This window comes from Pelophylax lessonae (assembly GCF_965119305.1).
Source record: "Pelophylax lessonae genome assembly, chromosome: 2".
NCBI classification, from domain to species: domain Eukaryota; kingdom Metazoa; phylum Chordata; class Amphibia; order Anura; family Ranidae; genus Pelophylax; species Pelophylax lessonae.
In genome coordinates this window covers 550103866-550131405 of record NC_138769.1, presented here as the reverse complement: position 1 = coordinate 550131405, position 27540 = coordinate 550103866, and the positions used below count along the sequence as shown (strand labels likewise).

Below are 27540 nucleotides of genomic sequence, written 5' to 3'. Positions count from 1 at the left end.
AGCGCTTTACATATGCATTGCACATTCACATCAGTCCCTGCCCTCAAGGAGCTTACAATCTAAGGTCCCTAACTCACATACATACACAGTAGGGCCAATTTTTTATACAGGATCAAATTAACCTACCAGCATGTCTTTGGAGTGTGGGAGGAAACCGGAGTGCCTGGAGGAAACCCACGCAGGCACAGGGAGAACATGCAAACTCCAGGCAGGTAGTGTCGTGGTTGGGATTCGAACCAGAAACCCTCTTGCTGCTAGGTGAAAGTGCTAACCGCTACACCACTGTGCCGCCCAAAATCCCAGCATGTGCAGTTTGTCTCCTACAACCATGACTACTTCAAATCCCTGACGTGGTCATGGTGGTTAGTGTTCCTTTACTATCTCCCAGAAGTAAACAAAGTACACACAGGTCAAATGCCTGGCAACATCAGCCATGTTCATTAAAAACTGGCCGCCATTCGGCCTGTGTGTATGGCAGCCGGTCTGACAGAAGCCGGCCATTCGGCATGCACGGAAAAAAAAAACTGGCTTCTAACTTTTTTAGCTGGCTCCTAGATTTCAAGCAAATTTGTCAAGCCCTGCGTTAGATATTTTGTTCCCTCCAAATATAGCTACAAATTCCAAATTGACTCCCTGCACAGTGCTACACCCTTTCCAGCAAACTAAAGAATAAAAAAACAGGGATATTTAGTTCACATATAATAAATCCAGAATTTGTAGTGTTAATATGCGGTCACACCCTTTAGCACCTGATATTTTAAATAAATGTACAAGCTATTGAGCACAGGCAAATCTTCTCTCTGTTGTAACGCAGGTCAGTAATCAAACCTGAACCTAGTAGCTCTCCATCTTGTGTCTTTGTGCCCCAGGTTGGCATGATGTCCACCGTAGCATTTGCATTGGCAAAGCAGTGTAGGACTGACCATAAGAGGGATTACGTTCATGCGGTTGGCCAGCCTAAACATGCGTTACAATGTGTGGACTAAAAATCCCTGTTTTTTCATTGCATAGATTACTGGAAATGGTATAAAGCCGTGTGCTGAGGGTCCATCCAGAATTTGTAGTAATATGTTGTCACATCCCTTTAGCACCTGATAGTTTAAATACATGTACAAGCTATTGGGATTTGAGCACAGGTATATCTTTTCTCATCATATAGTTATTTGTATTTACCACTGCATAGAGATATGCAAGAATAAATGGTCTTTTAGACTTTACATAACTAAATTATACGCCACACTTTGGAGTTTTTATTTTATCCGATTATTTGAAACAAATCGGCCAACTAATCGATTATGAAAATAATCGCTAGTTGCAGCCCTACTAACTTTGCACATCTAGACTTTGCAATATGTGCCCACTGTTCTTTGCAAAACTGCTCAAGTTCAGTTAAATTTGCTGGTGACCATTTGTGGACTGCAGTCTTCATTCCACAGATTTTCAATGGGGTTTAAGTCTGGGCTCTGACTAGGCCATACGACATTCACCTTTTTCTCCAACCACTGTGTGGTCATTTTTGCTGTGTGCTTTGGGCCATTGTCATGTTGGAAGGTAAACTTATTTTCCCATTGACAACTCTCTGAGGGCAAACCAAACGATATGTCTGGCAGGAATCCAAAACAGCTCAAACACCATTCCTACAGTAAAGCATGGAGGGGGTAATATCCTGGTATGGGGATTATTCTCTGCAACAGTGACTGGAGCACTTGTCAGGATAGAAAGAAAAATAGATGGGGCAAAATACCATGAAATTCTTAAGGAAAATCTGCTGCCAGAAAGGGGTCAATGGGAAGAAGGTTTACCTTCCAACATGACAATGACCCAGAGCACACAGCAACAATTACCACATAGTGGAGAAAAAGGTTGCATGGCTTAGTCAGAGCCCAGACTTCAACCCCATTGAAAATCTGTGGAATGACTTGAAAAATGCAGTCCACAAACTGTCTCCATCAAATTTAACTGAACTTGAGCAGTTCTGCAAAGAAGAGTGGGCAAATATTGCAAAGTCTAGATGTGCAAAGTTAGTAGAGACCTATCCCAACAGACTAAAGGCTGTAATTAAAGCAAAAGGTGGTCCAACAATATACTGATACAAGAGGGGTGATCCTGTTTTTGAATTTTTTTTTTCTTATTTTTTTTGAGGAGTCATGTGACTGCAAATCTGTGCTGTGAAGTCAGGTAGAAGTAGGCATCTTTTTTTTACAAAAGGACATACAATGCAGCATAGGAGGCTTTATAACAGAGGGGATTGTATGTGAGGTTTAAAGGTATTTCAGCAACAGGAAGGGGGGGGGGGAAGATTGGGATTGGTAAGAGCTGACAGGCAGGAAAGAGGACGACACAGGAGAGCAGAGAGCAGGACCGCGGATGACGGAGGCACATACACTGACCACGGTGTCAGGGCTCAGCAGCTATAAACAGGTCAGTTTACAAAGGGGAGAGCAGAAACTAGCAGGATCAGCCAGGTTTTGTTTTTAGGCGATACAGGGGACCAAATGACACAGCAAAAGCACTGTGCTGTATAACATGCTTTAAAAGAACAGGATTTTTGTTTTATGGGGTAACAAACGTTTTAAATGTACTAGCAGATTTAGATACACTAACAAACCACCAAAGCTAACACTTTATAAGCAGTTCCAGTACACAGTTTTCCTTGTGTTGGGATAAATGGTTTTACACGAATAAAAAAAGCTGATCACTTTAAGTCCGTTGTAAATGGTTAGTCTCATACACAAACTGATCTGAAAGAGTTTGTTCTTTTGAAAAACAGACTTACTGGCTGGATCACTAAGGCGAAGAAAAAAAAAAAAAAAAAAAGTGTCCAAATATGCCAGTCAACTTTTTGCTCCGTTTATGCTTTCTACGGGCAGTTTTATAAATACTATTTTAATAAACCACATTTTTGCTTTAAGATTTTATGTTTATCGCCATGTTAGTTGCTGTGGGCTGTTAAAAACCTTCTATTCAGGTAGAAATAGGCTAAAGAGTCATGGCTAGCAACTACAACTACTTTTGTTCTCTTGTTCTTTTATTTGGCCTGTTATAAATACCTATGCAACTAAAATTTCCCTTAGGTTGTGATAGTTTAAAACTCAAGTTTAGAGTTTTTGAAGAATTACATTGTTTTCCAACTTGAACCAATACAAGTATGCATCTCTCATACCTGACCAATCCTTGATATGCAAATTACTGTAATAGTTGCCACTACTACACACTGTTAACATTAGTTTGTGTACAGTTCTGAGTGGTTGCAATTCTGCATAGTAACTACAGGTGGTAGTTCACTCAGCATTACCACCATTCAGAGAAAGCCTTTTTTGTTTTATTAAAAGGAATATGACAGGCAGCTGCCATAAACTCAGACTAAGGCTCCTTTCACACACTCCGTCCATTGGACGGAATCCGTTTTTCTCAGCGGGGGATGGAGCCGCCGATGCCCCGCTGAGCAGCAGGAGGACAGCTGTGTCTCCGCGCTGTGTGCGGAGACACAGCTGACAGTTCCCCATGCATCTCTATGGGGGAAAATCGGACGTCAACGGACCGTCAGTCCGTTCTCACCCGATCCCATCCGATCCGCTGGACGGATGGAAAATAGGGTTTCCATCCGTCCAGATTTGACGGATCGGATCGGGTCGGATGTCAGCGGACATGTCTCCACTGACATCCGATGCCCCATAGGAATGCATGGGGGGACCGTTCAGATCCGCCAAAAAAAACCGGACAGGCGGATCTGAACGGTCCGCCTGTGTGAAACGGGCCTAAGGGCTCTTGCACATGGACTTTCCGTATGTCCGTATATCACCCCATCCGTTTGCGGGTGATATATACGGACATAATGCTTGTCAATGGGTTTGCGGATGTCAGCAGATGACCATCCGCTGACATCCGATTTTTGTCCTCAGTTCTGTTCCGTTTTTTGGAACGGAACCCTATTTTTCCTCCGTTAAAAAAACGGAACTGATGCAAAAATCGGATGTCAGCGGTGTCATCCGCTGACATCCGCAGTGCCCATAGACATACATTATATCCGTATATCATCCGCAAACGGATGGGATGATATGCGGGCACACGGAGCGGATGACACAAATGTCATCGCCTCCGTGGAAAAAAAAACAAAAAACACACACACATGCAACAGTCAGGACATCCTACATGACTACTGTATGTCCAAGGAATTTTTTCCCCTAGTCAGATTAAGGGTCCATTCACACTAGCGCGACTTGTCAGGCGACTTGGTCGCCTGACAAGTCGCGGTCGGTCGCTATTGAATAGTACAGGACCCGTTCTAATAGGAGCGACACAAGTCGCTCCGACTTAGAAAAAGGGTCCTGTACTACTTTGGGGCGACCTGGAGGCGACTTGCATTGACTTCACAGGTCGCCCCACAAAAATCCTGTCGCGGCAGTGTGAATGGGCTGTTAATGAGAAGTGTGGCCAAAGCTCTTAGCAGAACTAAGTGCACTCCTGTGATCCAGATTCAGCAGTGAGCACCATCAGCTGACGAGAGCCAGCCCAAGATCTGCAGGGATCCTGCCAATGACAGGATCTGTCCAGATGCCTGATCTGGTAAGGATGTTACTTAATGTCAATATACACAAAAAAAACAAAAAAATACTAGAGCAGGTCCCAATCGACAAGTGGAGTCTTCCATGTGCTGATGTCTATCTCAGCAAACACACTTTCCACACGCTTTCCAGCTAATAATAAGCATGTCTGAAAGGAAAGTACCTGCTCTCTTAATTAACCCCCTCTTAACCTTGTCACAGGCTGACCCTCTACCACACACACACACACACTATTTCACAAAAGTGAGTACACCCCTCACATTTTTGTTAATATTTTATTTCGCCTTTTCATGTGAAAACACTAAAGAAATGACACTTTGCTACAATGTAAAGTAGTGGAAAACATCGGCTGCGGTTCCGACATCGGTGGACTCCAGGACAGGTAAGTGTCCTAATATTAAAAGTTAGCAGTTACAGTATGTGTAGCTGCTGACTTTTGATTTTTGGAGGGGAAGGCGGAATTCCGCTTTAAGGTCTGGGAAGTTTCCTGGCCATGCACCCAAAATTTCGATGTTTGTTTCGCAAGTCACTTAGTTATCACTTTTTCCTTATAGCAAGGTGCTCCGTCATGCTGGAAAGGGCATTGTTCATTACCAAACTGTTCTTGGATTGTTGTGAGAAGTTGCTCTCAGGGGATGTTTTTGTACCATTTTTTATGTCTGTGTTTTTAGGCAAAATTGTGAGTGAGCCCACTGCTTTGGCTGAGAAGCAACTCCACATATGAAAAGTCTCCAGATGCTTTACTGTTGGCATGACAGGACTGAAAGCACTCACCTTTTCTTCACCAGACAAGGTTTTTATCAGACACAGTCTTCTCCTCACCAATTTTCTAAACAAAAGGCCATTTTACGGTCCTTCAGACTTTAGTTGGGCCAGACTGGCCAGTGGGAGGAATAGTGCCTCATCATTGGCGTCAGTGGGAGTGCCCCAAAGGCTGGATAAAAGCGAGCAATGGGCTGCAGTTTGGATATCGTTCTAAGCAATGTCCAAAGAGTTTTTGTTTTGCTATACAAAAAAACACAACAACATTGTTCAGTTTTTCATGCCCTGTTAGGCTCCGTTCACATGTAGGCGTTTTTGGGGAGTTTTTCTGCTCTAGGATCAGCTCTCAAAACGCCCAACAAGACAAATCCTATTCATTTCAATGGACCCTGTTCACATCTGAGTGTTTTGACGCTGTGAGCAAAACGCCCAAAGCTCAAAAAAGTACATGAGCTTCTTTTTGGGCAGATTACAGGCGTTTTCCATTAGTCTCTATTCAATCTAAAAATGCCTGCACATAAAAAAAAAAAAAAAAGGCCTGTAAAACGCCTGCAAAAACGCCCATAATAGCAACGCCAAGATGTGAACGTAGCCTTAGGGAAACCTACCCTTACTCTATTTGTCCTTGTGGCCAGGTTATAAAAATCCCAAATTTTCCAAAAGTAGCACTGTCTTTTGGCAGCAGTAATTGTGATCACCTGACTGGCTCTTTTCATCTTGGTTTTAGGCCCCATGCACACAGGGCATTAGCTAACCTCTCCTGAACAGCTTTTCTCTTGCCAGCCGAGTTTTTGTAGAGAAAAAAAAAAAAAACTGCTTGAAGTGTTAAGTTTAGATGAATTACCGCTCAATGCATTTCATTGGCCAGAATTCTGCCCATTGAAATTAATTCATGCTTAAGCGTTTGACGCGCCCAGCATTAATGCACCTTTAAACATATTGCACACTGGCAGTGGGGGATTTTTCCTATCTCTAAACTCTAAGCGTCTATGTGTGCATGGACACATAGGCGAACAGAGGAGCATTTTCAGGCAGGAAATAAAAAAAAAAAAAAAAAGCCAGACATCCCTAAGGCCTCATATGAGGCACACTGGACGTTTTGCTAACTCTAGCAGAACTCTTTCCTCCTGGCAGCAGAGTTTCGGCAGTAAAAAAGAGCTTGACGCTTGTAAACCCATGTAACACATTTAGGCGCATCAAGCGTTTGGGTGTTATTTCATCTCATTGGCTAGCATAATAATCATTCTGGCCATCAAAATTACCATTCAAGCACTTTATACACCTTTGTGCATTAAGTGCTTTTTTTGTTTTTGCCAAAACTCTGCTGTTTCTAACACACTGGCTGAGGGTTATTTCTGCCTCTAAACACCTGTGTGCATAGACATATAGAACATGCAGGGAAAAAAAAAAAAAAAAGTTAAAAACCAAACGCCTATAGGAGCAGCAGAAAATATATCTAGTGTGCATGAGTCATTAAACAGCGAAGATTTAAAGAACATTCGCAAAAAAGTAAAAAAGCAACCTAAATCACAGTCAGAGATAAGGGAACAAGGGGCGGGGCCAAGCCACCCTCTGTGTGTGAATGGACACACAGCTCAGCTCGGGAGCGAGCCCTCACAGCACTTAGTGGGGGGGGGGGGGGGAGGAGAGGGTGAAGTTTGTGTAGGAGCCAAAATGGCACCAGGGGGACCCGAGACGGTAGGGACATCAGGAACATCGGGAACATCAGGGCTGCTCTGTGCAAAACCATTGCACAGAGCAGGCAAGTAAGACATGTTAGATAAAAAGAAAAAAAAAAGTTTACAAATCACTTTAAAGTGTAAATTAAAGAGCCAGTTTTGGGAGTTTAAATATTGCAGCCTGCCAATATGACAACCCTGGTAGTGCTATGTAAAAATTGTATTGGGTAGTGTCACCTTTAAAGCCTATTTACCCATTTGGGACTGCAATTAATTTAAAGTGGTTGTAAATATATGCATGAAGGTAACAAACCTGTGTGCAGAAGCCCCTCAAATAATGATCTAGCGATGTGCACGAGAGCAATTGCTCTCCTTTGTCTCTTCTTCCTCATTGGCTGAGAAAGCAGTGAAGCCAATGGCTCCTGCTACTGTCAATCACAGCCAGTGAGCCAAAGGAGAAAGAGCAGGGCCGAGCTGTGCTCTGCGTGTGACCCCATAGCAAGCTGCTAGCTATCGAGGCACTTGGCAGGAGGTAGGGGGTCAGAAGGGCCAATCAGGGACCACAGAATAGGAAGAAGAGGGCTGCTCTGTGCAGAACCACTCAACAGAGCAGGTAAGTATGACAGGTTTGTGATTTTTTTTAAAAAATGCCTTTAATATCACTTTGATGGACAGCAAGTATAGAAATGCAGTCCAGAGGAGTTCCAGTTTTCTCCATGCGTGTTCTTAACATGTTCCAGTGCACCCCCCCCCCTTCTTTTTGTCTTAACCCTTAATAAGGATGTGTGATTTAGTGTGTTTTTGATGCGTTCTTACGCATTTTACCACGTTCCAGTAAAGTCCAGTGGAGAAAAATGCAGCATGTTCTACTTTTTTTCTGGAATTGGAACGCACTGGAACTGACCCCACTGGTGTGAACTATGCCATGGAAAACCCTATAACCTACTATCCCTGCGTTTTTGATGTAGAAATAAAATGCACTAGACTGCATGTGATGTGAACTGGCCCTAAAGCAAAACCAAATGATATGCTAATGCAGGGCAAAGCAACAGGTTCTCTTTAGTGACAGCCCCAACAGCAGCATACTTCCCTTTCTTTCACTCTCCAATGCCCTCATCTAGAAACGCTCTTTTCCATCTTTATTACAAATAAGCTAATTTCCTCAAATGTCTAGAAAAAAAAAAAAAAAAAAAATCACCTGTTTTAACCATACACATAACATTGAATTCCATGCAGCATTTCCTCACATTGTAAAATCAGGTAGAACATTTTGTAAGACCACCAATGAAGGAATCACGTTTTATCCTGCTGGATGGCACTTTCACACCTCCTGAAAATTCCCATTTCTTGGTTGTCTCCATACTTTCAGGGACAGGCCTTGAGCAAACATACAGTAGAGCCAGTAACGTTAAGAGTATGGTCATAACTGTTGTACATACTTGTTCAACATCAGTTACTCAAAGTACAAAAGCAACTGCATAGGTCAAACAACTAAAAGGAGATCAGCAACGGTTGCGTACATAATTGTTTGTCTAAGGCAGTGATGTTGAACCTTGGCACCCCAGATGTTTAGGAACTACATTTCCCATGATGCTCAGCTACACTGCAGAGTACATGAGCATCATGAGAAATGTAGTTCCAAAACATCTGGGGTGCCAAGGTTTGCCATCACTGGTCTAAGGGCTTATTCTGTATGGACAAAGCCACTTGTCCTAATGCGACAGGCGTTCAGTGGTGAGGGGAAGAGGTCCCAAAACAGGGCCTGTTCAAGGCTGCTCACATTCAGATGAGTGGTTGTGTCGCCACAGGGAAGCAAAGGCTGCCTGCATGCAGCTCTAGGCATTTTCAGCTGCATAAACAATTCACTCCTTTACACCATACAAGGCCACAATTCCTGTGTGAATGAGCCCTAATACACAGTCTCCAATGAAACTGCTTACAAGCTTTCATTTAATTGAATATTTAAAGCGGAGTTCGGGCAGAATTATTTTTTAACCCCCCCCCAGTATAGTTAGGGTCCGTGCATTTACACCAAGATATCCTGTAAAATGCCACGTTTTATTTTTTGTGTAGCATGTCTCACTTACTTTATTATTCTCCTGTACAGCGCGGCCCATTGACTCCTGGGATTGATGACACTCATCTCCAAGGAGCGAATGCAAAGCAGGAAATTACGTAGGCGGCCATGGCGCAATAAGGAGGAGTGAAGAAATTTTTCAGCAAAACAAAAAAAAAAAATAATAATAATAATAAATTGTTTTTAGCATGTAAAAAATTATGCATGATCGAGAAGTGTAAAATGTGGCCGGAACTCCGCTTTAATTAGGTCGTTTAGAAAGCCTGATTTCAGCATGTTTTTTCAACCTCATGCCAAAATTACCAATCTACATTAAGTGGCTGACTCATATTAAAAGTTCAGATTGTACTAAATAATTTAAGTGAGGAAATCTGTAAATAAAAACGCACTGCGTCATAACTATGGATATATATATATATACATACAAGAACGTGCACAAGACAAAATGGTAAATTCTCAGTTGTAAAGAACATTAAGCAAAACTACCACAACAAACAAATGTAAAACAAGACTGATACGCACTTTAAAGTGGAAGTTAACCTGAAAACTAAAATCTACTGGCATCCATGATCTAAGACTGAGGCCCCTTTCACACAGGCAGATGTTCTGCTGCTGATAAAAGCATGTTTCTGTTATTTTGAAATCCCAAGACTCCAAGCACAACGATCACTTGCGGTGTACATTACGATTACTTGCGTTACATGCGGCTGTGTTTAGCTGCAGTGGAACATTTTTGCCATTTCCCTAGCAACTATATTTACCTTGAAATTCTGATGTGCTTCCTGCTCTTTCTTTTGTTGCCGATGCTATTCGCAGGTGAAGAAGTGCACAGTGATCCCATGGTTATGTCCAGATAGCTGCGATAAATCGGGCCTGGAGGCAGTAAAATTTATTTTTTTCTAACAGTACAACTCTGTATGAAGCAAAACCGCTGCTAAACGCTGTGTGTGAATAGGGAGTTTAACTGCGGTAGATAACTTCATCTATCCACAGCTAAAAGCTCTATTCTATCCTCCGTGTGAAAGCCCTGTAAAGAAGAAATTGCTATAAATATACACCTTTTCTGAAGACGCTCCACTCCGGTCCCATGCTGTGCTGTCAGCAGTGGCTTCTCTGTGTAGGTGTGTGCAGAGGAGGCAGCCGATAATGAAAGCCCCATAGTAACTATGGGCGACGTCACTTCCCAGCCGTTGTCGGCTGTGTCCTGCACAGTGCTTCCACCGCTTGAGACCGGACCAGCTTCAGAAAAGCTATGTATAGCAATTTATTCTTTACAGGCTTAGATAGGTTAGTCTTATGCCTCGTACACACCCAACGATTATCGGCCGACCGATCGGCCGTCTTTTGTCCAGTGGTGTTTTGTTTGTTGGAATGTGCCTAGACTGCACACAAATTTTCTCGGCCAACAAAATTCTACTTCAGAAGTGATGTCATGTTCTGGTTTGCTTTCCGTGTGTTTTTTCTTCTCTGAGCATGCCCAGTCTTGCTCATCAGATTTTTGTCTGCCGAAATCTGTACTGACTGACGGAAAATCGGCCGTTGTGTTGACGGCCATCAAAAATTTTATAGCCTGCACACCAGATTTTTTTCGGCCGAAAAGTCGGAGTCGTTTGTCGAAAGCATCATACTAACAAGCCGAAAATCGGCCGATCGAACGTTGGCCGAAAATTCCCGGCCAATAATCGATGTGTGTGTGTACGAGGCATTAGATTGTGGATGCCAGCAAATTTACAGATATTAGTTTTAGGGTGAACTTCTACTTTAATGGCAGAGCTGTTTCAAAAGCCAAATATAACCCAAGAAGAATTGTATATCTTTATGCAGATTAGCTCATCTCCTCCAGTAGAATTAGGTCTTGTCTGTGCCCACCCTGCTATAAAATCATTGGGAGTTAGTGGGAGACGCGATATGTCTGTGCTGGACCTATCACTGCCAACACACAAAGGAAACCACTATTGGTTATTCTGAGAAGGAGGAATGGTCTGTCACCATCTAGTTTTTTTCAGTTCTTACATATAAGCAAGACTGCTGCAGCTGTAGGGACCCAAACTTTTTTTTTTTCTTTCCACAGAAGGGGTTAATGTTTATTGGCATTAGGCAGAAAGTGGCCATGCATTCCCTGCTTGTCAGCTGACTAGAGACGAATGCCCATCCTTTTCTTACTGACATGACAGTGTTGGCTGATGACTGTCACTACATATATGTGGTTTACTGCAGAAAGCAGTGCGAGCCATATTACTTCTCTGTGAAATCATGTGACAAGAGAACCTTGTACTGTGATCCGACACATGGAAAGTGGTTTTGTTTTTATTTATATCCCGTGCTCTCTGTTGAAGGCTCATAGGAAAGGAATATTTGCATTAAACTGTGCAGGTAGTTTTGCATAGCATGTACCAGGTATGTCTGGAGAAAACAGAACTTTTGTTGGGCTTAGTGTGATAAAATGATAATCGTTAAAATCATTTGATTGGATACAAACCCTTAAATCTGAACTCCAAGTATGATCCCAATTGCATACTTACATTGGGATCAATGTAAGTGTGCATATCTCATACCTTATGAACCGTTGGGGAAGAAGTCAGTGCTATTAAAGACAGAAATGCTGTCATTTATTGAAATTCTATGCAACCATTCATAGAATGTCACTGCCCTTACATCTCAACCAATCACAGAATGCCTTGTATTAGATAAAAGAATGAAAAAAAAAAAAAAATTTCAAGGCATTCTTTGAACTGCCCAGAACACTGTGGTAGCACCAACTACTACAGATTTCCAGCTTTGCCAATGGCCCCTCAGGTATGAGATAGACATACCTACATTGCGACAAGCTGGGACAAGGCAAGTGAGCATTCAAAGCAGGATTAAACCCAAAAATGTATTATATTGCAGCTTACCAATCATTTGATATGGTGGCTGCATTAGTTTTGTTTTTTAGCTTCTGGTTATTAAGCCAAGTAAACACCTCCAGGAAATACAGAAAAAACAGAAGCCAACTACAGCTCACACTTTATATTCAGCTTCAAACAGTTTTTACCTTTGGAATAAAGGTTTTACACAAATAAAAGCTGATCATTATAAGCACCCCTGTCAATGGTAAATGGTTTGTCTCAACACTAACTGCTACATCTGCTGGAGAGCGTGTTCTCTTGAAAATCAAGAGACATAATAGAAGAAAGTCTAGAAAAAGAAAAAACAGCCGCAACATCGAAGAATTGGTAAACTGCAATATAAAAAAGGTTTGATTTTGAGCTTAATACCGCCTAAATATATCATACCTGGAGTTCTGATTTGAGGTATTTTCACATTTGCAGCCATATTTGGAACCCCCCATCATATACAGTATTCCTATTTACACAGCATACCTAAACAGAATTAAAGAAATATTTCTTACCTTTCTAGTCCATTCTTTGGAGCAAGATTATACATAGCACAGCTTCTAGGCTGGCCATTCACAACATAATGTTTCTTTTACAATTTTCCTTCAGATTTACCAAAACTATATAATAATAATAACAACAACAACAACAACAACAACAACAACAACAACAGGAGGTCAAACCTAAACACTCAATTTGTATGCAATCAGGCAGGCAGGCCCTTCTACTACATAGTTGAAGGTAAATTTAAAAAGGAAATTGAATAAGAAAATTGTATAATATATGGCTAGCATACACATGATCAGAAAATTGTACAAAAATAATACAGCTAGTACACAGCTTTTGAGAGCCGACAATTCACATGAAATGATCCAATGGGACAAGCATGGAAATTTCTCTCGTATGATAACAGATCGTATGATTTTTGTTTATTCAGTACAGTTGTTTCGAAAATACAAATACACATTACATCACTTCTGAATGTTTAGTCTTTTGTAGGAGAATTTTCCTAACTTTGGTAAGCTTTTCATTTTCAATATAAGATTAGCAATTTCTATTGTGAACAGGGTCTTACTGTAAATCTTAATTCTCCAGCACCCTCCTAAACATGACCTAAACTGGGTACACATGGTCCAAATATCGTCTGGTTCAATAGGGAGTCCCCCTTGCAGAACACAAAGGCACAGTGGGGGAGAGCGCTGCACTAACACCTCTTCGTTATTACAGCCATCTCTCCATTTTTTTCCCCTTCAGCTGGCTGGGTTGAACAAAACAAAACTGAATGTGTGTACCAGGCTTTAGAAGGGGCTCTGTTTTACACCTTTCTGAATAGAGCAAAGCACAAAACGGTATGCAAGTATTTTATTTTTTTAATTATTAACCAAGTTTATGCTCAGAAAAATATAATCTCCATTTGACAGTCATACAAATATAATCTCCATTTGGCAGTCATACAGGATATGCAGTGTCTGAGTTGCACATGCAGGACATAGAGAGTACAAAGTAATGTTACTGAGCAGTCATTTTGTTACGTTATGTGAATATAAAGCAGCCCTTATCCCAATTCAGTTGCAAATGTGGAATTATTATTATACAGCAATTCATACACTTTAAGTCTAATACTGTAATCAACAAACTGCAAGTGAGACTGTTTATGTCCAGCTCTGTACTATCAAGTCCTGATGTCCCTGTCACCTTGTAATGATCATGGACTGTGCCATTACCTGAAGGGACAGATCATATCATGTTATTATCAGGGATGGGTTCTGCTTCATGCACACGGGTGCTTCTGCCTTTACAGTGTAAACAAGCTGGTGTATCCTAGTGCTGTGTACAGCTGCTCATAGACACGAATGGGTAAGGCGCTGTATACAGCTATGCTTGCTATTTGCACAAAGTGGAGCATGTGCAAAGACATAAGGTCTAAAGTTCACACTACCTGCATTTAGGACAACACTGGGGAATAGCTGCATACAGCAACCTTCACCCAATTGTGTCTAAGAGCAGCTGTAAGTAGCACCATAGTAGGCCAGCACATTTATGGGCCAATGAGCCTATGGGTACGAACCCGTAAGGCGCCCATGCACCATACAATGCAACTGAAAAGTGGAAGCAAAGCCCAAGTCTAACTACCCTTATAAGGTTACCTCTTGAAGAACTGACTCCTTGCTGGGAAGCTTAAGGGAGTTGTAAAGTCAGAGTTTTTTTTTTTTTAATCCTAATGCATTCTTTGCATTAAGATAAAAAACCTTCTTGGTGTAGCAGCCCCCCCTCATACTTACGCAAGCCCCATCTCTCTCCAGCGATGTCCATGAGTCCCTCTGCCGCCTGGGACGCTCAATCCTGATTGGCTGGGACACAGCCACAGTGCTATTGGCTCCCGTGGCTATCAATCAAAGCCAGTTAGCTAATCAGGACAGAGAAGGGCCTGAACCGGATCCATGGAGTTGCAGCTCAGCTCAGGTGCCCCCCATAGCAAGCTGCTTGCTATGAGGGCACTTGACAGGAGGGAGGGGCCAGGAGCAGCAAAGAGGGACCCGAGAGGAGGAGGATCCGGGCTGCTCTATGCATAACCCCTGCACAGTGGAGGCAAGTAGAACATGCTATATAAAAAAAAAAAAAAAAAAAAAAAGAGAACTTGCAATCACTTTAAATCTGGACCTGCATTGTTTACTGTAATTTTTTTTTTTTTTTGGGAAAATTATTTTTATTAGAAGTTATTCACATAAACGTTACAAACATGTTCACGTTTTAACACTACACTTCAACAGCATCAGTGAATGCAGCTCCCAGACCAATAAAAGGGACTCTCTTTACCATGGTGTGTGCAGCATATTGCATTAGGGTGCGCACCCTAAGCTCAAACACACGTGTGTGTGTGTGTCCACATATATATGACCCCGGCACATCGATCTCCCTGCCAGCACAGTGAAAGGGAAGCGTGTAAACACTTTTCTTATGGCAGATCCGGTAAGAGGGAGATCTTTCCCATCTTCCTGTCGGAACACAGAGCGATAATACGAATCTGCATTAGAATGTGCCCAGGCACACCTGGCACACCCCGTGCGCATACCTATGATCATTACACATCTTCTGTGTGGAGAAAATCCAGTTTTTATTTGATAACTTTATAAGCAATGGCATGTTTATCACCTAGTAAAATGTACTCGAAAAAAAGGTTCCCTCCCCCTCCTTCTACCTATCCTGTCTCAAAAGTGTGTGTGCGCACTTGCCCATTTTTAATCTGATCAGGTGATCCTATATCTCTGGCTCAGGAAGCTCTCAAGGGCTAGGAATTATGGGAGCGGTGATGTCATCCATAGCCCATCCACTGTCTATGCTTCCTCTTCTCCCCTGCAGCAGGGGAGGCAGAGCTGTGGGATCACATGACCAGACTAAAAACAGTAAGACAGATCTTTTTGATACAGGGTGTGCAGAATAGGTAGGCAAGATTTGTAAGAATAGTTAGGTGAGGTTCATACATATGTGGATCATGCTGGATCTGGACCTGCAGACAAAGTGTGCTCGTTAGCAGATGGGCCATTAATTCTAAAAAGGCACCCCACTCACTGCAGGGGGTGCCATTAATTCTAAAAAGGCACCCCACTCACTGCAGGGGGTGCCATTAGTTCTAAAAAGGCACCCCACTCACTGCAGGGGGTGCCATTAGTTCTAAAAAGGCACCCCACTCACTGCAGGGGATGCCATTAGTTCTAAAAAGGCACCCCACTCACTGCAGGGGTGCCATTCATTCTAAAAAGGGTCCCCACTCACTGCAGGGGGTGCCATTAATTCTAAAAGGCACCCCACTCACTGCAGGGGGTGCCATTAGTTCTAAAAAGGCACCCCACTCACTGCAGGGGGTGCCATTAGTTCTAAAAAAGCACCCCACGAGCCATGTTGGCTCCTTGTGCGCTGTTATATCTTTTTCTTACAAAAAATCTAATAAAAAACATTGAAACAAAAAAAAAAAAAAAGCACCCCACTCACTGCAGGGGGTGCCATTAATTCTAAAAGGCACCCCACTCACTGCAGGGGTGCCATTAATTCTAAAAGGCACCCCACTCACTGCAGGGGGTGCCATTAGTTCCAAAAAGGCACCCCACTCACTGCATGGGTGCCATTAATTCTAAAAGGCACCCCACTCACTGGAAAATGCAATGTGTGTTTGGGTGTGGGGAAAGCACATGGTGCCACAGATGTAAGGATTGGGAACCTTTCCCCGCGGGTACAGCAGTCCAATAAAATGATCAGGATGCCGTGCCCGTGCAAACACCCACACACAGCGCAGAGGGGTGAAGCAAGGCTTAGACAGGAGCGTTTCTTCCCCTCGATTAACTGAGGTCTGAGTCAACAAAACCTGGACATCGAACGAAGGGGACAAAACCGACACGGCCGGGTGACAGATTGTGATGGACACAAGTCGATCAATTGTGTTGGAAAAATAAGGTTGTAACGGGTCAATCGATGGCATTTTTTTATTTTGTTGCATTGTTGTGAACATTGGGGGTCACTGTCAATGTAGAAAAAAAAAACAAACAAACAAACATGTAAAATCGGTTGTCCTGTATGATTCCCCCAGAATCCACTGACGGGGGTCTGTCACCATGGGACACTGGTCACCCGGTGGTCATGGATGGGCCCCCCTGTTAGTGTAGAGGATGGGGGGGGGGGGTCATTGTACATGTAGAAAAAAAACAAACATGTAAAATTGGTTGTCCTGTATGATTCCCCCACAAGCCACTGACGGGGGTCTGTCACCATGGGACACTGGTCACCAGGTGGTCATGGATGGGCCCCCCTGTTGGTGTGTAGAGGATAAGGACATAGAGATTGGGGGGGGGGGGGTCAGGTATGAACACAGATCCTCAACATCCTCCTCCTTCTCCATGCAGCCTGAGCTCTTCCCCTGTCAGCCATTTTCTAGAGCTTATCTCTGGGCTGACTGCTGATCACACAGCTTCCTCCATTTTACTGCACGGCTCTTCCTGGATCATCCCATCACCGTCTATGGCGGCGATATAGGAGGGGGGGGGGGGGGGCACACAATGTGGCGAACAGGTAGAAGAGCCCCCTGAGGTGACCACATATAGGGGGAGGGGGTCCTGATTACACCCAGAAGAATGATGACAGAGCATTTCATACCATGCCACCCCCTCACATACATGGAGGTCACCTGTCCCCATGGGTGGTGTGCCCCCCGGCGGGTGGGTGCAGGGAGGTTCCCCTTCCTCTCTTACCTTGTTATCGGGGATAATCAGCACTTCGCTATTCTCATCCTCCTTCTTGGCGTCCTTCTGCGCCAGAGACGAATTAAAGGCGAGTTTCACCATGTCTGCCCAGTGTTAGGGTCCGAGGAAGGGAGAACGGCTGTGCACGGAGAACGGCTCTCTTTGTTGTGCTAACTGAGTCTCCGCGGAGAGGGGGAGGAGCCAAATGATAGGCGCTCACCTGAAACTCGGCATCCCCTGAATCCCTTCCAGTGAGAAGACGCTCTTACTGCGCATGCTCAAGGTTCGCTGTGCGCGCTCCCAATCTCCTGTGCTGGGTGACAATCAGCTGAGCGCGCTCACAGCTGGAGCTCAGTCATCAGATATCCTTCCACACCATTACCTGCCATGTCTGCACACTGCACACTCCCTGGCTTCAGGGCTTAAAGCGATAGTAAACATTTTTTGTAACACAAAAAAGGGCCTCTTGCAGATCTAATTTATAACGTATTAGTATGCACAGCATTTTATGACAGACTTTGCTGCACATGGAGCCCTCCAGCACACCTGGCACTACCATCTTCACATAGTCTTCCTACTGGGTTCCTTGGCACCGGCTGTATGAAGGACTGGATGGAGGCGCAGGTCCCCTTTGGCACTCACAAGCCATCCAGAGTGGCAAAGATGTAACCTTTCCCCTCCTATTTTCACAGAATTGTCACTACAGAGTGGAGACAAACAAAGCTACCCCTTGGCAATACCCCTATAAGGAGTCCCTTCTTAAAGCGGAGTTCCACCCAGTGAACTTTTTTTTTAATAAAAATACCCCCGGGACAGTCAGGGCTAGTGCATTCCACAATGGATACCCTCTGATCTGTCCCCGGTTGCACTTACCTTTAAGAAGAAATACTTACCTTGAAAAAGTATTGTCCAGCGCTGCCATCTCAGGTGTGGGCAGCTTGAAGCCAGCGCGATCCTCTTCTGTGTCCTCTTTTGTCTTCTTCGGTCCCACGATGCACGGCACCGGCCCCGCTATCACTTCCGGGTCTGCAGCATCATCCCTGCACAGCTTCTGGGCATGCCCAGAAGCTGTTTTGCAAGGTATGACGCGCCTGCACTGGAACTGACGTCGGGGCCGGTGCAGGCGCATTGATTGCTGGGAGCGATGACGTTCAGCTCCCAGGAATATAAAGAGGAGAGACGCCATGCCTAAACTGGCCAATGTACCCAGCAAGCTAACACCACATCCCTGTTTAAACATAGGACAGAAGAGGAGTGGATGGTATCACTAACCCTGCGGGCTCTATTGGCGCCCCAGAGAGGCCGCAATAGGTGGGCGTGAACCAAATGGTGGGATTTTAAAGGTGAGGCTTGCTAGGGTATATATTTTAGATAAATAATAAGGAGACAAAGTAAAATAACAGAATTTTATTACAAAACCGATAAAAACAATCACATACAGTGATATATATTCATAGCATAAAGATACTTAATGTACAGAGAACCATTGAAGTGTGCTAGGGGCCACTTGTGTCCGACATGTTTCGCCAGCAGGCTTCTTCTGGGACAATGCAAGAATGGTGACCTCTACTCAGGTTCAAAAGTTGTATCTAGAGCATAGCAGCAGTATCAGTATCCGTATATCAGAGATCATTGCGGTTTATCCAATGGCGGGTAACCACCCTGAACTAGAACCACCCTCATCTGTCACCAGATGATCGGAGCATCTAAGATTTGCTTTGGTTCGACCGAGCTCGGTCCGGTTCCTGTCAAAGTAGCGGGGTCAGGTCTGGCTGGACTATCTAGTTCAGGGTGGTTACCCGCCATTGGATAAACCGCAATGATCTCTGATATACGGATACTGATACTGCTGCTATGCTCTAGATCAGTGGTTCTTAACCTGGGTTCGATCGAACCCCAGGGGTTCGGTGAGTCAGTCTCGTGGGTTCGGTGGGGGGGGGGGCATTTAACGGGGCAATTGTTCCCCCCGAGAAAATATTACTGATTGTCAGGCCGAGCGCACCCCGGGAAATCAGAGCTGCGGTCGGGACAACTCACAGCCATTACACATAGACACTTGACACTCCGCCCCCTGTACCTCCCCCAGCAGGTTTCCAGCCTATATCCTGCAGGCTGCTTGCTGCTTGAGTGGGCGTGATGGGGATGTACCTGACCACAGAGAGCGCGCCCGCCTCGAAGAGGGAAGTGTGAGCAGCTGAGCAGAGGGAGCCGAGTGAATGTTCCTGGAGGTAGGCTCAGCTAGCTGTACATGGTGGATTAGTTTACAAGCACCTCTATGCTACGTCTGCTGAGTTACTGCAGCTTAGCATAGAGGTGCTGTTAGCTGACAGATGGAAATGCATGTCCTTTTCATTTAGCTCAATAAAGCATTGTGAATGCCCCCTGGTGTGTGCCCTCCTGATACCCCATGGTATGCCCTCCCAACACCTCCCCCCCAGTGTGTGCCCTCCTGACACCCCATGGTATGCCCCCCAACACCTCCCCCCAGTGTGTGCCCTCCTGACACCCATGGTATGCCCTCCCAACCCCCCCAGTGCGTGCCCTCCTGATACCCCATGGTATGCCCTCCCAACACCTCCCCCCCCCAGTGTGTGCCCTCCTGACAACCCATGGTATGCACTCCCAACCCCCCCCCCCAGTGTGTTCCCTCCTGTCACCCCATGGTATGTCCTCCCAACCCCCCCCCCCCCCCAGTGTGTGCCCTCCTGATACCCCATGGTATGCCCTCCCAACACCCCCCCCCAGTGTGTGCCCTCCTGACACCCCACGGTATGCACTCCCAACCCCCCCCCCCCAGTGTGTTCCCTCCTGACACCCCATGGTATGTCCTCCCACCCCCCCCCCCAGTGTGTGCCCTCCTGATACCCCATGGTATGCCCTCCCAACACCTCCCCACCCCAGTGTGTGCCCTCCTGACACCCCATGTTTTAATGGTTTTGTTCTTTGTTCTTAATGGTTTTATTCTTTAATGGTTTTGTTCATTTTGTGCACCTATGTATAAATATATACGTGAGAGGATGGCAATATAGGAAACATTACCAAAGTGCGCTAACAAATAATGAACCAAGTGTTCAAAGGTACATGGATAGTATCCGGATTAATACCAAAATCATATGCATTCAGTCCAAAACAAAAGTGCAAAAACTGTGGAAAAGTTTCCATTGCGATCCACCCTAACCAACGATTTTGTTTTACACCTAAAAGTTTTTTAATAATTTTAAAATAAATCCATTTTATGTTTTTTAACATTGATTAAAATATGTCCACTTATTGGATTTTTAGTTTTTAGTCCAAATTGTGGCCATTTATGATTTATCCTCCAAAATTGCTTACTCTCACCAATAGATAATTCTTTCACCGTGAAGATTAGCACTTTTTAACCATATTTTTTGCCTTTTAATCAAATGATTCTCTTCTTAGCCGTTAAGAAAGGTAAACATGGCCACACTGCTTGCCTTCTTACATTGCACCACTAGTCCATGCATTGTTAGGTAAAGTGCGTTTCCTTTTCTGGACACTTTAGTACCACCTATCAATTGCTTTGTTGACATCCGCTGTAATTGGCCCAACAAGAATCCGGAAAGATATCGTAACATTTCCGGGTCTTTGAAGTATTACGATCATGATAGGTCGACTCCGGAACCGGAAGTGCGTCATTGCACGTCCGGGTCTTCGGAGGAATACGCTATGATTGGCCAACTCCGCAACCGGAAGTGCGTCATTGCACTTCCGAGTCCCCGCCGAGTCCGCACCGGAAGTCTCCACTTGCCAACACTTAAATGAGAGATGTGGACAGCGCGGCTGTAGCTCCAATCCCAGAAGCCGACTTGTTAGTGGAAACGCGTCGGGGGAGCCAGCCGTGCTGTCATAGGTCCCGGTTTGTACTGCAGACACCCGCGACCGCCCTGTATTTGCTGTTTGTTCGTCCGGAATGTGTAAGTGTACCCTCATTCGTTTTATCATTAAAGTCGAAGGTAATGCACTATAGTCCTCTTCTTTTCTCTGGGTTGCTCTGTTTTGGCATCTCCCCCTGCTTGGAAGCCTACAGATCTCTCCCCACTTCGGAAGCAGCGGATTGTTCCGGTCCATTCCGAGAGCCATCCCTGCCAGCTTGATCAGTTGGAGACTTCTAGACACAACCAAGTACATGCTCACATCTCTCCACATTGTGGTAAGAGTCCACTCCTAACACTGGGTGTCCATATGTGTATATCAGGCCACTGAGAATCACTTTGGATCATTTTTTGGGACGAGGCCCCACCCACCTCCCAACACTCCCTTACCTTCACTCCAATTTGAAAAGAAAGACTTTTCCACAGTTTTTGCACTTTTGTTTTGGACTGAATGCATATGATTTTGGTATTAATCCGGATACTATCCATGTACCTTTGAACACTTGGTTCATTATTTGTTAGCGCACTTTGGTAATGTTTCCTATATTGCCATCCTCTCACGTTTAATTCAAATTCCAGTGCTGCTTTCACTTCACTTCTCATCACTTCAGGACTGCGCACCTATTTTCTTTCACAATTTATTTACACTTTCACAGGTAGCTGCGTCCTTTTTTAGGGAATGGACATCTTTGAATATCACAGTTCCCGCAAACTAGCAGTGGATGATGTGTTTACTAGAACCAAACCAGAATCCACTGATCTCAGGGGAATATTCATGCGACTCAAAAATGTAATGGTGGCAGAGTTACATGCCGCATGGGATATAGTCTTCCTAGAAAGATATATAGCAGAAAAAATGGTTCCCCGTAGCCTCAGGTGGAACTTAAACCCTGACCAAGGGGATACAGAACTTCTAGAATGGAGTCAGTTTTTTAATGGTGCAGGCATCAGCCTGCTAAACTTCCTTGTTGACAAAAAGAGGAGGAAGACCATTAGACTCAATAAGGAGATGTTAGAAATCAAAGAGAAACTGACTCCATTTAAAGAAGAAGAGGCCTACAAAATGTATACACAAGAGCTAAGAGAGATCCTCACCATGGAGGAAGAGGAACAGAAAATAAAAAAACGGAAAAAATATTTCCGAGATTTGGAAGACTACAACTCTACCCGTGTGTTCAAGTGGCAATTGAACACTGGGGAGGGTTCTAGTGCAACCACCAGTATTTTAGTTAATACTGAAGTTGGAAATTCAAATTCAATAGAAATGCAGGAAAACTTACAGCCTGACAACCGGAAACTCCCCCCTGCGGGAAATCCGGTACCTTCTACATCTGGAGCCTTCCACTCCAAATTTAAACCCTTGAAGGAGAAATCCCTCTCCCAATCTACCAAAGGGAAAGGAAAAAGTGGAAAAGGGGTTACCCATTCTCAAACTAAAAATTTGAGATGGGAAGAGGAAGATCATAGATCTGCTTATAAACACCGTACCTCACCCTCTCCTAAAAAATCTAGAAGATTGTCTTTGGATTATGAGGGAAACTATCTTGGTCCTTCTTATCAAGACCCAAGAAAGTTAGTGTCCAATAACAGATATGAATCTTTACAAGAGGACACAGACGAGAGTGAGGATGATGATTATGAACCTCAACATAATCATTCTACCAACACCCCCATTAGCCAAAAACCGAGGGGTTTTTTAGGAAAGGGCCACAACAAAGGCAAAAGAAAAAAACAAGGGGGTGCAGGGGAGGTGACTCCAGGAAAAAGGAAAAGATGAAAGGGCAGGGCATCTTCAACCTAAGTGGAGTCACCCTGACAGATTCAGAACAACGGACCCTAGACAAAGGCCTGAAATACGCACCAAAGAAAGGCATCAACAAATTTGACACATTCATAGATGTGCACAAATATGTCAGAAAATTAAATGTGAAGAGACATTTTTTGTCAAATGCTAAGGAAAGAAATTATACCAGCTATCAAGTTTCTCCTTACAGTCACACTAATTTAAAAAATGCCTCACTCTTTAATCCCCAAGGTGTCAAAAGTAGTAACATCACGGTATTCAAAGATTTGGTTTTGAAGGACCTTGATGAAGCTAAATTCTCTCACCATATTCAGAAAGATTTGATGGAAGGAGTCAAATCACTTTGTGAGCGTAAAGATTTAATTATACGCCCAGCTGACAAGGGAGGTGGGGTTGTGCTGCTGAAAAAAGATGATTATGTGGAGGAGATGGACCGTTTATTGTCTGATGGTGAGACTTACCGGATCCTCCGAAATGATCCCACTTACCTATACAAGAGGAAGCTTGAACGCTTAATTTTGAGAGGTTATGAAGAGGGCATCCTCAATGAAAAAGAAAAAGAACATTTAGTTCCTTTAGCCCCCAGAATCCCACTTATTTATTATCTACCCAAGGTCCACAAAAGCTTAATAAAGCCCCCAGGTAGACCAATAATAAGTGGGATAGATTCAGTCACCTCACGTATAGGTAAATATGTGGATCATTTCCTCCAGCCTCTTGTGCAGCAAACCCCCGCATTCTTAAAAGACACCTCCCAGTGCATCCAGGAACTCACCAACCTGGAGACAGATGGTGAGGTATTGATGGTTACAGCGGATGTTTCATCCCTGTACACCATCATACCTCACCAAATGGGATATGAAGCTGTCAGCACCTTCCTTGACAACCATTTTGACCTTCCATTCAAACAAAAAGTGTTCATTCTGGAGCTTTTACAGTTCGGAATGGAGCACAATTATTTCTATTACGGTGGGAATTTCTATTTGCAACAGACTGGAGTGGCGATGGGAGCAAAATTTGCTCCCAGCCTTGCAAATTTGTTTATGGCACTATGGGAGGACCGTAACATCTATGACAACCGTGAGTCTAACATCTTCCTATGGAGGAGATATATAGATGATGTCCTACTGCTGTGGAAGGGTGACACCCCTTCCCTCAAACTCTTTATGGAACGACTGAACTGCAACGATTGGGGCATTCGCCTCACCTACCAGTTCAGTGAGGTTTCCATCAACTTCCTAGACCTTACCATCTATAGGATAGGATGTAAGTTTGGCACTAGGACATTTTTTAAACCCACGGATAAGAACGGGTTCATCCCCCTTGATAGCTGCCACCACCCAAATTGGTTATCTTCGGTCCCCACCAGTCAGTTTAGGAGGATCCGCCGTAAGTGTACGGACTCTCACGACTTCAAGGTTCAGAGCGACATATTGAAGGATAGATTCCTGGAAAAAGGCTTCACAAAAGAAGCTTTGGAACAAAGCATCCTCCAAGTTAAAGATGTACCACAAAGAGAACTAGTGGTCCCTAAACCTAAACAAACTGGCGCCTTTTCTAAATTCGAATATGCCTTTGTTACCTCCTTCTCCACTGGATACAGATGGGTTAACAAGACTTTCCGGAAGTATTGGCATATACTTAAGGGAGATAGAATCCTAGGACCAAATCTTCCCGAAAGACCCCCCATCATATATAAGAGAACCAGGAATTTGAAAGACCTGATTGCTCCTACTCCAGTTGAGAAGCCTGCCATCCCTAGAATGTTTTCTAATATGAAAGGCTTTTTTCCTTGTAAAAAATGCCGGGTATGTAAAGAGTTAAAAACACAGAGAACTAAAACCTTCAACTCTACAGTAACCAAGAAAAAGTACGATATCCAAAACTTTGTTACATGCCAAAGTAGGGGAGCTATATATCTCCTTACTTGTGGATGTGGGTTGCAGTATGTTGGAAGAACGATTAGAACCCCTAGTATAAGAATTGGGGAGCATCTTACCAACATACAAATCGGATTCCCTGGACACAGCCTTTCAGCCCATCACGACAGATGTCATAATCAAAACTATGCACAACTGAAAGCTGTCGTGATTGAAGGCTACTCCCCCCATTGGAGAGGGAGTGATATGAAAAGGACTATCTCCAGGCGCAAAACGTTTTGGATTCATGAATTAAAGTGTTACCAGCCCTGGGGCATGAATGTAGAGTGGGACATCAATGCCCATATAAACAATGACTAGTCCTTCCTACAATTGATACACACTTTCTTTCATAGTCTGTTCTCTTTCAGCCAATCTTTTCCTCCTTCATTATTATTCTCCTTCTTTAAATTTGGTGTTTAATAATTTTTTTAAAAATTTTTTAGACAACTTTTATATTTTTATATATGGAAAATTTGGTATTTTATACATGCATTGTTATTAAATATACCAGTTGGCGGATGGAGATTTCCATTGCGATCCACCCTAACCAACGATTTTGTTTTACACATAAAAGTTTTTTAATAATTTTAAAATAAATCCATTTTATGTTTTTTAACATTGATTAAAATATGTCCACTTATTGGATTTTTAGTTTTTAGTCCAAATTGTGGCCATTTATGATTTATCCTCCAAAATTGCTTACTCTCACCAATAGATAATTCTTTCACCGTGAAGATTAGCACTTTTTAACCATATTTTTTGCCTTTTAATCAAATGATTCTCTTCTTAGCCGTTAAGAAAGGTAAACATGGCCACACTGCTTGCCTTCTTACATTGCACCACTAGTCCATGCATTGTTAGGTAAAGTGCGTTTCCTTTTCTGGACACTTTAGTACCACCTATCAATTGCTTTGTTGACATCCGCTGTAATTGGCCCAACAAGAATCCGGAAAGATATCGTAACATTTCCGGGTCTTTGAAGTATTACGATCATGATAGGTCGACTCCGGAACCGGAAGTGCGTCATTGCACGTCCGGGTCTTCGGAGGAATACGCTATGATTGGCCAACTCCGCAACCGGAAGTGCGTCATTGCACTTCCGAGTCCCCGCCGAGTCCGCACCGGAAGTCTCCACTTGCCAACACTTAAATGAGAGATGTGGACAGCGCGGCTGTAGCTCCAATCCCAGAAGCCGACTTGTTAGTGGAAACGCGTCGGGGGGAGCCAGCCGTGCTGTCATAGGTCCCGGTTTGTACTGCAGACACCCGCGACCGCCCTGTATTTGCTGTTTGTTCGTCCGGAATGTGTAAGTGTACCCTCATTCGTTTTATCATTAAAGTCGAAGGTAATGCACTATAGTCCTCTTCTTTTCTCTGGGTTGCTCTGTTTTGGCATCTCCCCCTGCTTGGAAGCCTACAGATCTCTCCCCACTTCGGAAGCAGCTGATTGTTCCGGTCCATTCCGAGAGCCATCCCTGCCAGCTTGATCAGTTGGAGACTTCTAGACACAACCAAGTACATGCTCACATCTCTCCACATTGTGGTAAGAGTCCACTCCTAACACTGGGTGTCCATATGTGTATATCAGGCCACTGAGAATCACTTTGGATCATTTTTTGGGACGAGGCCCCACCCACCTCCCAACACTCCCTTACCTTCACTCCAATTTGAAAAGAAAGACTTTTCCACAGTTTTTGCACTTTTGTTTTGGACTGAATGCATATGATTTTGGTATTAATCCGGATACTATCCATGTACCTTTGAACACTTGGTTCATTATTTGTTAGCGCACTTTGGTAATGTTTCCTATATTGCCATCCTCTCACGTTTAATTCAAATTCCAGTGCTGCTTTCACTTCACTTCTCATCACTTCAGGACTGCGCACCTATTTTCTTTCACAAAGTATAAATATATACGCATGTTTTGAATTTGAAAAAATCATATTTTATTTTTCCAATTAAGAAGGGTTCAGTGAATGCGCATATGAAACTGGTGAGGTTCAGTACCTCCAACAAGGTTAAGGCTCGGTTCACATTTATGCGATGCGGGAAGGCTGCAAATTCGCAGCCTGTTCCCGCATCGCACACGCACCCCCGGCAGTTCACACTGCCATATGCGATACGCTGGGGGTGTCAATGTAATCTTAACGACACCCCCAGTTTGATCGCATATCGCAGTGCGATCGTGCAATTCGCACAGGAGCGGATCGCACAAGTGTGAACCGCTGTGCAATCCGATCCTGATGCGGCTGCAAAAATGCCTCCTGTGCGTGTTTGCTGCGGGTGCGATGCGAATTTAGCCATACAAACTGTATGGCTAAACTCGCACCGCACAGCTGATCGCATGTAATGTCGGAGCAGTGCGCTCCGATATTACATGCGAACCCGGCACTCGCACAAATGTGAACCGGGGCTAAGAACCACTGGAATAGAGGGAAAGATACTTTATATCGTCTTCTCCTTGCAGGAGAGGAAGAAGTAAACAAACAGAATTGTGTAAATAAATAAAAAAACTGATGGATAGATCTAGGTCAGTGCCAGGGTAGGCTCCATGTACACGGGATGTTGTAAATGGCCGTTTAGGAGCAGTTGGGCGTTTTTTTCAGAAGCCCCTGAACCCATCTACATTTTATCTTATCTGTCCATGTACACCAGGTCGTTTACAGTCATTTGCAGGCAGTTGCGTTCAGGGACTTTTTTTAGAACGCAATTATTTGCGTTCGAACGTGTGT

At 43.9% G+C, this 27540-nt stretch overlaps 1 protein-coding gene across 1 annotated transcript in view; it reads right to left on the bottom strand.

The window, feature by feature from the left end:
* The window catches only part of ITM2B (integral membrane protein 2B), a 51433-nt gene extending 34050 nt beyond the window's left edge, over nt 1–17383 (bottom strand). Inside the window, exon 1 of the mRNA XM_082247075.1 lies at nt 17200–17383. Coding sequence (XP_082103201.1) covers nt 17200–17292 — 93 coding nt within the window. The 5' untranslated portion in view covers nt 17293–17383. The remainder of the gene's footprint in view (nt 1–17199) is intronic.
* Between the last annotated feature and the right edge of the window lie 10157 nt (nt 17384–27540).